Below are 9,507 nucleotides of genomic sequence, written 5' to 3'. Positions count from 1 at the left end.
GACGAAGAGTAGTTGGTTGATAGTCTTGCAACATCTTACATTCACCATACAGTGGCATATCATTCCCCCCCTAGAATCTGCAAAGCTCGCGGGTCATCAGAGTTCATAGTTAGCAGCTCTTGCAGTCTGGGGTCGTCAGCCGTGATATGGGTTACGCGCTGGACTTTCGTTGGAAGTCCTATATCTTTGATCTTCTTTTGTGGTTTTTTTCGTTGTTCTTTTTGCTTCGAGCGTTCTTCCTCTTGGCGCATTTGGTTGAAGTGGGTGAAAGCCTTCGCTTCCAATGTGACCTCGCCAGTCAATGTTATCTCGGGACGCGACCCTTCTTCACGGACTCGTCGCCGCCGTCGGCGCCGTTTGCGAGGTGGGCGATCTTCTCTCTCTACGTTGGGAGGTCGAAGATCAGCTTCAGTTGGTCGAAGTATTTCGAGATAGACCTCATTCGGTTCGAGGTGAGTTCTGTTGTATGGTTTCCTGACACCGATGTGAAATTCGGACGCCGCAGGTACGGGCGGAGATGATTCCGAGTGTGGGTTGGGATCCAAATGTGTGTAGGACATCGACCCCATTGCTGGGATCTCTGGTAGGCGTGCTGCAGGCCTATGTACAGCAGAGGGAGGCCTCTGTGTAGGCGAAGAGGGACTCCTCCTCGGTATAGGAGGAGGCCTCTGAGTAGGAGAAGGTCTCCTCTCTCTGGGAGACAGCGGTGGACTTGTCTGTAGAGGAGAGGGAGGCCTAGGAGACAGTGGTGGATTTGTCTGTAGAGGAGGGGGATGTCCTTGCCTAGGAGACAGCGGTGGACTTGTCTGTAGAGGAGGGGGATATCCTTCCCTTGGAGACAGCGTTGGACTCGGGGGACGTCTTTGCCTAGGAGACAGCGGTGGACTTGTCTGTAGAGGAGGGGGATGTCCTTGCCCAGGAGGGCGTATGGGAAGTGCGGAGAGAGGTGGTACATCGCGAATCGACTTCAGCGGGAACTTCCACGTCGCCTGCGTTGGGGACGGAGGCCTCGGTGCCGGGAACTCAATTGGAGCCAGCGGTCTCGACGTTGAGGGCCAAGTGGTTAGCCGTGTTGGAGATGGCCTGAGCTGGCTGGCGGGCATCTTGGGCTCTTCCGGAAGGAGTTGCATTTTGGGAGTCTCGGTAGACTGGATGTCACGAGCCCTGCACAGCACCGCTTTCGTTCCGCTGAACATTTCTGGATTCATCCCACTGAACATTTCCACGTTGCATCTTTTGGGCGTTGGAGGTCGACTCTGGACGTGGTGCACTATTTGAACCCGAGGTCGGACAAACCTGTCCGGAACGACAACCGTGTCCCCAGCTCGGTGCCAACCACTTGTGTGGACTGTAGAGTAATCGCTGGTTCGAAGCCAACTCGTTCCGGGTGTCTTCTCTCCTCTGGGGGTTGCAGGCTCCACGACATAGGGATCAGACGTCATCCACAGGTGAAGAGGACGAGTCCGCAGAAATCGCGCAGGTGGGATGGTGTCAACCTCCCTCCAGGGTGAGCCGTCGAACTCTACGCATCTAGGGCTGTTGAGGAACACCGTTACCCCATGTGCAGCTGCACGTGGAGTATCTGTCGTTTGGTTAGGGTTTTGTCGGACTCGCATAAGCGTTTCGCACCCGAAAAGAATCTGTTGGGGCACCTTTTTTGCCAGACTGAGGACACGTTTCTCCTTTGTATTTCACGGGCTGTTGATGGTACACTGTTCTGATCTCACGGGTTCGCGAGGCACAAGCAAGCTGTCTTGACAATTGTATATCAGGAACTGCGACTCATGGCTTCCACCGTGCACCACGGATCTCTCTTCTGAACAACGACACTCGCAGCATCCGTCCCAGCTCCCAGCTTCAGTGCCCGTTGCATCAGCTCAGTCAGGTTCGTCTGCTGTTTGGGCTCTGGTACCTGGGGCTGGGCTTTGGCGTTGGTCAGCAGTGATTTGGACAGATCGCTGAGGAGCTGTGCTCGGTGACTTAACACTTGTACTCTTGTGTCGTTGGCGTGGCTGCTCGCCGCCGTGGAGATTTCTTGCTGAATCTCCCCTATCAAGTCTAAGGCGTGCATGGAACTCCACTGCGAAGTGATTCCCCTCCGTATCTCCTGAGACAAATCCGCTCGCCTCCCAATGGAAGTGGCGCATAGAGTTTTGATGTCTCGGGCGTCCCGTGTTTGAGCTTTTAGATGTGTAATGGGCGGCAACGGCTCCACGGCCAGACGTCCTTGCTGCCCTCCACTTGGGTTCCCAGTACCCATTGTGTCTAGGAAAGGAATCACCTTGATTACTCGCCGACTCTTCAAACTGATATGTCGAATGGTCTGTGCGCTCATCACATCCCAAATTCTTAGTCCGTCATCGCTCGATGATATCAGAAGACTTCCGCTGTCGCTGACGCATAAGCAGTGAACGCCTTGGCCTGAACCAGTGGCCACTGGAGAGTGCCCACTGAACTCTTGACGATCCGTCTCATGCACCGCCACCGGCAGTCGTAGTATCTGGAAATCTGCCAGACCTACGAAAACATCGATACCTTCTACTCCTACAGTCAGGCAGGTTATCGGGGAATGTAACTCCTTTGTCGCAATTGGGGCTCTGTTTGGCGCACGGAAGAGATGAACTGTGGAACCGCTCGCGGCAACAACAGTTGGGTTTTCGGGGTGACCAACCACGCCCACCCCAACCAGATTTGGAAGGCTCCAACGTGCCAGATATGGTGGCTCGGGTGACTCCCCTGCTACAACGCTGGCGTCCAGGTGGACTGATATGACGCCTTCGGCCCATCCAAGAATGATTTGAGTGGCAGTCCAAATCGCCTTGGTCACAGCAGACGGAGAACCTTGCCAGTTTCGGACCAGGTTGGCTGTTGCCAAATGCCAGACGTAGATACCACCACTACACCCACCCCCCAGCAAGAATGCGCCATTCGGTGATAAGCACATCGTACTCAACCTCTCTGGCAACGCAAGGTATTTAACAGGGCGAACCTTCTCCCGAGAGTAGATCAGCAGCAGAGCTTTCTTGTGGTGGCATACAGCAACATAGGCTGGGCCTCCCCGGTAGGAACAGATAGGCAAAACCGCGGACGACTCCGTCAGGCTGTCATCGGCCTCGTAGTTGAAGAGTACCGACCCCGAGAAGGGGTCCAGCACCTCCATGCAGCGACCTGGTTCGTCCGTGACCACCAAGACACGCTCCATAATTGCAGAATATGTGCTGGCGCAGTCTGCGCTCCCTACAGCAACACACCACGCAATCACCGCAACCACTTCACCTCTCACACAAAGACCCGGTCCATACTATGTGAAGCAGGCTTAATTACTGATTTCATGGTCAGATTCTTTCTTGACGATGTTGAAGTCTTCTTCCCCTATGATTACGTGTACCCGGAACAGTACGCCTACATGCGCAAACTTAAGGTGTGTGTCGACGCTAAAGGTCACGGGGTCCTAGAAATGCCTACCGGAACAGGGAAGACGGTGGCCCTTCTGTCCTTTCTGACGTCCTACCAATACAAGCATCCGGACCGCATCCAGCGTATTCTCTACTGCACTCGAACAGTTCCCGAGATGGAGAAGACACTTTACGAATTGCAGAATCTGATGGCATACCGTTCCGCCGAGTTACAAAAGGATGCGTTGGGTACGGAGCCACAACTGGTGCGACGGAAAAAGGTGCTCGGCATCGGAATGAGTGCGAGACGGAATCTGTGTATTCACCCCGAGGTTTGCCAAGAGCCTGACCGCGACTCCCTAGACGAGAAATGCCAGATGTTAACCGCCCCATGGGTCCGGCAGAAGGAGGCCGCTATGGATCGGGACATTGAGGACTGCGGCTCTAACTTATGCGAGTACTTTGAGAATTACGATCGTTTCTGGAATGTAGACTTCATGGACCGGACGATCTACAGTATAGACGAACTGCGACGTATGGCGGCTGATTTTCGCTTGCCGACGGATCATCCGACTCACCCTGGACGCAAGGCCCCCTTCTGTCCTTACTTCGGTGCCAGGAAGTTGCTGCATGCCAGCGACATTGTAGTGTTGAACTATATGTACTTACTGGATCCCAAGGTCTCCAATGCCGTCATGGGCCCCAATGCATTCAACCCTCTTATCCAGAAGGCCTCGTCGAAGCCGGACTCTGTTGATGCCCGTCTGCCGGTAGTTGTGGTGATGGACGAGGCCCATAACGTCGACAACGTTGCAATTGAAGGCTTGTCAGTGAACCTCAACATGCTGACACTGGACCGAGCCAGAGCCAACATAACCCAGCTGGAGGCCGAGGTTGCGAAAAGCAAGGCTACGGACCAACGAAAACTGCAAGATGAGTACGATCGACTTCTCAAAGGCCTACACTCAGCCGGGCACATTGACAGCACTCTGGTCGAAACATTGGCCTGTCCATTGGTGCCGATGGACATCCAACTGCAGGCCGTCCCAGGTACCATCCGAAAGGCGGAGCTTTTTCTTAACTCCCTCAGTCGTATCGTCCGATTTCTCAGCCAGTACCTCTGTGTCTTCGACGTGCAGGTAGAGGGTCCTCTTGCTCTTGTACGAAAGATGGAGAATGAGACTGGGATACCATCACACTCATTCAAGTTTTTCTACGACCGTCTGAAGTCTATAATGAACACCGTTGAGATCGCGAACATGCATCATTTCGGATACCTTGTCCTGGTTGCCGACTTCATTACTCTGGTGGGAACGTACTGGGAGGGCTTCATCATCATCTGCGAGCCGTATCCTGATGCTCCAGGCATTTACGACCCTTTAATCCAGCTGGCCTGTCTAGACGCTAGTATCGCCATGCGACCTGTGGTCCAGGGGTACAACACGGTAATCCTTACATCGGGAACCATATCCCCACTGTTCCTCTATCCCAAACTTCTGGACTTCGAACCGGTGGTCACGGAATCCTTTCCCATGTCGCTTGATCGCGACTGCATTCGACCACTTATCGTCACCAAAGGCGCAGACCAAGTGCCTCTGTCTTCGAGGTTCGACCTGCGAGACGACCTATCAATCATCCGGAACTATGGGACATTCCTGATTGGTCTTTGTCAGACGATCCCCGACGGGATCGTGGTGTTTTTTACGTCATACGCCTACATGGAAAAAGTCGTGGCGGCCTGGTACGAACTGGGGGTCCTGGCCCAAATCTTGGAACACAAGCTAATCTTGCTGGAGACAAAGGATGTGGTATCCACCACCCTTGCGCTCCACAACTTCCGGAAGGCCAGCGATGCGGGACGCGGTGCTGTTTTCTTGTCCATTGCCAGAGGTAAGGTATCCGAGGGTATCGACTTTGATCGCCATTATGGCAGATGTGTCGTGTTATTCGGGGTACCGTACCCCTACACTCTTAGCCGGATTCTGAAAGCTCGTTTAGACTTCGTTAGGGAGAAGTTTCATGTGCCAGAAGCAGAGTTCTTGACCTTCGATGCTATGAGACAAGCATCTCAGTGCGTAGGACGAGTAATCCGATCAAAGACCGACTACGGACTGATGATTTTCGCTGACGCTCGATTTGCAAGACCTGACAAAAGGTTGAAGTTGCCAGAGTGGATTCAAGACCGCATTGACCCCATGCATATGAATCTAACGACTGAGGAGGCGATTACGATATCTCGACGGTTCCTAATGGAGATGAGTCACCCCTTCCAACTCACGTCGACAGCGAGATTGAGCCTAGAAGACCTTCAAAAACGAGAAGAAGTGAATCGCAAATGACAAGAACACCTAGGAATGACGATCTTCACTCGGCCCCTGCTTCAACGGCTGCCCATCGAGTAGCCGTTTCTTCCAGCAGCTTGCGTTGCTCAGATAGCTTATCGAAGCGACCCTTGACAGACGCAATCAGGCTCTTTAATCGTCGTGCCCTTATGGGGTCCGAGGGTAGCTGTCTGTGAAGGCGGAAAAGCGACTGCACACAATCTAGCAGCGCTTCTGCTGTAGGTGCTGGGTCCACGGCCTTGTCCAGTCTGACCAAAAGGGTCCTGTACTCTCTCTCGTGCGCGGTGAAGGCTTCAGGCAGATGGCCCATTGAATCAAGAAGTACGCCTTGGAGTAAATACACCTCTGGCACGTCTGAGCAATGCTTGGAGGTTAGCTCGTCGAAAAACTCGATCGCCTTAGTCTGGTACAACGTGCCTTGCGTTTCAGTCGTCGGTGTTCTTCTGACGGCATCCACCAGAAAACTCAACTTCCAGAGCTGGAAAGCGTTAGCGAAACCCCCCTAGCTGCTACCTACCTCCTCGGTCAGGCGTTTACTCTCGCTCAAACGGAGCAGGGCGTTGAACCCTTCCAACACTCCCCCCACGTTGCGCAGCTTAATGCAAACTTGGATAAAATTGTCCCAAACCATCCAGTTTGTGCGGCTCTTCCTAATGGCTTCACAGGCGCTGAGATGCGCCGTTGACCAATTACCCATCTGAATATGAGCTGCGGTCATGTTTGCCCAGCCTTCGCCATTCTCTTCCTCCAAGTAGCAGAACTTTCCGAACGAATTTGCAGCATCGGAGTAGAGTTTAAGCCGCATCTCGCTGATGGCTCTGCAGTACCACACGTTAGCATGCTGTGGATTCAACTTCAGCGCCTCCACGAATGCAGCAAGTGCATCCTTGTAATTTCCCCGTCGGTAGTGGTAACTCCCTAGCCGCCTCTGTGCCTCAGCGAATTTTTTGCCCGACAACTCCCACGCCCGGGCAAAGAAAGACGGGTCACTGGCGGCGTCTCCCAGGCACACTAATACCTGCGGTGTCGGCTTGTCGTCGAGGGACTTGTTAAGGAGGTCCAGTGCCTCGTGTTTCCGTTCACATAGGATAAGGCACTCCGCGGCTTTGTCTACCAGACCCATCTCAACATACAAATCCTTGGCACTCAGGAGGAATCCTGACGTCCGGAGCCTTCGAGCATGTTCCAGCTTAAACTCATAGACATTTGGGTAGTCCAAGTAATCGACAAACGCAAGTCGATGAGAAGCCGAAGGGGTCAAATCTCGAACCTGCTCCAGTAGCACACTCATCTGGACCAGCGACCTCTCCTTGCGCTTCACCCGGTGGAACTCACACCGACTCCGAAACCAAAGCGCGCTGCTCGAGACGAGCCAATTGGCGTCCTCCACACTCGGCTTGTTGGCCGAAGCAGTAGAAGCTATCCCACGGAGAGCAGCCGCGACATCTGTGGGGAAGGTTGTGGAGGTCTCCCACGCTCTACCATCTGGTGATACCAAGCAACGTTGGGCGTAGGCGTCGAGTTTGCCCATCTCCAACTCGTCATGGAGATTACTGATTTCCAACAGCGAGGAGCAATGGCCGAGCAAGATGATTTGTTCAAAGAGTCGCAGCGGGCGATCCACAAACAGAGAATCGTCCTTGTTCGTGAGCTTGGGTCTCTCGTAGAGATCAGTGCCCGCATCAATCGTCTCGAGTGTGATGGCCGCGTCACCCTGGTGTCCCTTATTCGTCCAGAACCTCTTCGGTGGCGCCGGTTCCTCGCAGTCATGGCACCCGTCACAATCATGGTGGCTTTCAGCTTGGGCTTGTGTATCTGGGCACTCTGGTCGCCCACATTCACAGAGAGGTCGGTCTTTCGGCAGGTTCCCCTCTTGAACCATCTTCTCCAGCTTAATCATCTCTGTGTCTGTGACGGATTCGATTGCACCGAACCCTGCAGGTTGATCGTCAAGACCTCTTGTCTTCACGACCAACTGCGGCACTGCAGTCGTCTGGAACTGCCTCCGAACGCCCATCGCACCAGTGAGTTCCACCACCAACTCAATGCAGTCGGCAGCTATGCGAATTACTTCCCGAAACGCAGACACATTTCCGCAGTAGCTCAAATGCAACGCCAGCTCCGCAAGAAGCAACGGTCTGATCCCAGCTGGCAGCTCATGCAGGACCAGCGAGTTGTCCCGTCGCACACAGCTCTGCATGTGCCCGAACGAAGCAGCAAACGTCGAGTCGCCATGAAAACAGTCAAAAGACTCCGGCAGCAGTCGGAGCTCTTTGAGAATCCCTGCAAATTCGACCACGTAAACTTGAACCAACGAAGCTGAGAGGGATGTCACTCCGGACTCGAGAAACCTTTGATGGAGGTAGGATCCACGGGCTCGCCAGATTGCTAAAGTGGATGGAGGATTCGCCTGGTTACTCAACCAAGTGAACACGGTTCGCGATACCCAGAACCAAGGAATGCCTGGAACTTTCGAGTACACAGGCTCTCCATCCACGAACATCGCGACTTCAAGAGATCGAGCGAACTGAGTGTCGACATCCGCCAACGACACGTCAGGATGTGCTAGCGCCGGGAACAAACTTTCCAGCATGTCACCAGCATTAGGGCGAATGTAGGTGCCGGTGTTAAATCGGTCATGTCCAACATGAACTCCCTCTTCGGCAAGGACATCTGACGGTTTGCTCGGGCTGAGGCAGGGGCCAGTTACCGCCGCTTGCTGGGCGATTTTCAGAAAGATCACCCCTAGCACCATCAGTGCCGTGCGAGCCTCCATGGTGGTTGCGAACCCTGCCATCAATGCGTTCAAACGTCCCTCCACGACATCAGCCAGGTCACACGTTTTTACGGCAGCGATTCCCTGAACAACAGCTTCAAGTCCCGTTGCCTCTAAGACGTCAGGCTGCTTTACAAGCAACTCCAGCACTTCACTGAACAAGCCGTTGTTGGCGTAGAACACCAGCCTCGAGGACAATGCCCCACTGGTGTCGGGATGCAATGAAGGATCTAACAGCGCCTGCTCTGCCATAATTCGCAATTCCAAGCGGTCTGTATGGGGATTACGGCAGACTCTGTTACTCTGTTACATCAGACTTGTCTGTAGAGAAAGTTGTTGATGTGAGATGCTTGCAATTACCTCAAAGAACTGTTCTCATCTACACACTGCGTTTGCAATCACATTTCAACAGCTAAGGGCCTATGCTGTACAACTTGCTCAGCCTCCAACTCAGTCACCTCTCTGATTAAACTGCACTTGTTGTGCATGGATACGTGGTAGAAAGTAGCGCCAGGCAAAAGTAGTTCACGGGAAAATGTTGTGAGAATGCACTGCGCCGATTCCGCGCCCTCGTTGATCAGTTTAGCCACAGCCATTCGATACCGTTCATCCAAAGCGGCGTCGATCTCGTCAAATAGATAAAAGGGCCCAGGATCGCAACGTTGTAAACCGAATATCAAGGCCACAGCTGCCACCGTTCGCTGACCGCCAGACAACTGTCTTAAAGGCGTAAGCCCGTGTACCGCAGAATTAAACGAGAGCTTCATCGTGATCCCCGTGTAGAGGTCCACTTTGCTTTCGTAGGGCTGGCTCTCGAGCTGCAGCGTGTCAAGCGAGTCCTCTGCTTGCTCGCGCGCGACTTTGCGTTCCGAGTCTTCAAGTCGGGACCGGCGCCAGTACTCCACTTCCTCATCGGTCATCCGTTTGAGGACCATTCGGGCTTCCCCAGCAGGCACTATCTTCTTGAACGCCAAGCCGAATTGGCGGTTGACGT

General features: G+C 53.7%; 5 protein-coding genes across 6 annotated transcripts; 1 reads left to right on the top strand and 4 right to left on the bottom strand.

The window, feature by feature from the left end:
* Positions 1 to 59: 59 nt before the first annotated feature.
* On the bottom strand, positions 60 to 569 carry KVP17_000551 (uncharacterized protein; the record flags this gene model as incomplete). Its single annotated transcript, XM_068515161.1, has 1 exon — positions 60 to 569. One exon carries the CDS (start codon positions 567 to 569, stop codon positions 60 to 62), a length of 510 nt encoding a protein of 169 aa, XP_068371023.1.
* Positions 570 to 1,768: 1,199 nt separating this feature from the next.
* KVP17_000548 (uncharacterized protein) lies at positions 1,769 to 3,202 on the bottom strand (the record flags this gene model as incomplete). The annotated part of the gene is made up of 1 exon (XM_068515141.1): positions 1,769 to 3,202. One exon carries the CDS (start codon positions 3,200 to 3,202, stop codon positions 1,769 to 1,771), a length of 1,434 nt encoding a protein of 477 aa, XP_068371019.1.
* A 129-nt stretch (positions 3,203 to 3,331) lies between these two features.
* Positions 3,332 to 5,734, top strand: KVP17_000550 (uncharacterized protein; the record flags this gene model as incomplete). Its single annotated transcript, XM_068515154.1, has 1 exon — positions 3,332 to 5,734. One exon carries the CDS (start codon positions 3,332 to 3,334, stop codon positions 5,732 to 5,734), a length of 2,403 nt encoding a protein of 800 aa, XP_068371022.1.
* Positions 5,735 to 5,759: 25 nt separating this feature from the next.
* On the bottom strand, positions 5,760 to 8,765 carry KVP17_000552 (uncharacterized protein; the record flags this gene model as incomplete). The annotated part of the gene is made up of 2 exons (XM_068515168.1): positions 5,760 to 6,215; positions 6,255 to 8,765. 2 exons carry the CDS (start codon positions 8,763 to 8,765, stop codon positions 5,760 to 5,762), a joined length of 2,967 nt encoding a protein of 988 aa, XP_068371024.1.
* Positions 8,766 to 8,911: 146 nt separating this feature from the next.
* KVP17_000549 (uncharacterized protein) lies at positions 8,912 to 9,507 on the bottom strand (the record flags this gene model as incomplete). Of its 2 annotated transcripts, none has more annotated exons than XM_068515147.1 (1): positions 8,912 to 9,507. In XM_068515147.1, a coding segment is annotated over one exon (596 nt), but the record flags the coding sequence as incomplete, so codon positions are not given. The 2 variants fall into 2 exon arrangements, with proteins under 2 accessions (XP_068371021.1, XP_068371020.1); XM_068515146.1 differs by having other exon boundaries at positions 8,912 to 9,448.

This window comes from the organism of the source record quoted next (genome assembly GCF_019968985.1).
Source record: "MAG: Porospora cf. gigantea B chromosome Unknown PgB_NODE_924_length_9507_cov_119.365, whole genome shotgun sequence".
Classification (NCBI taxonomy): Eukaryota; Apicomplexa; class Conoidasida; order Eugregarinorida; family Porosporidae; genus Porospora; species Porospora cf. gigantea B.
Note: the sequence above shows the minus strand (reverse complement) of the source record. Positions and strands in the feature narration are given on the sequence as shown.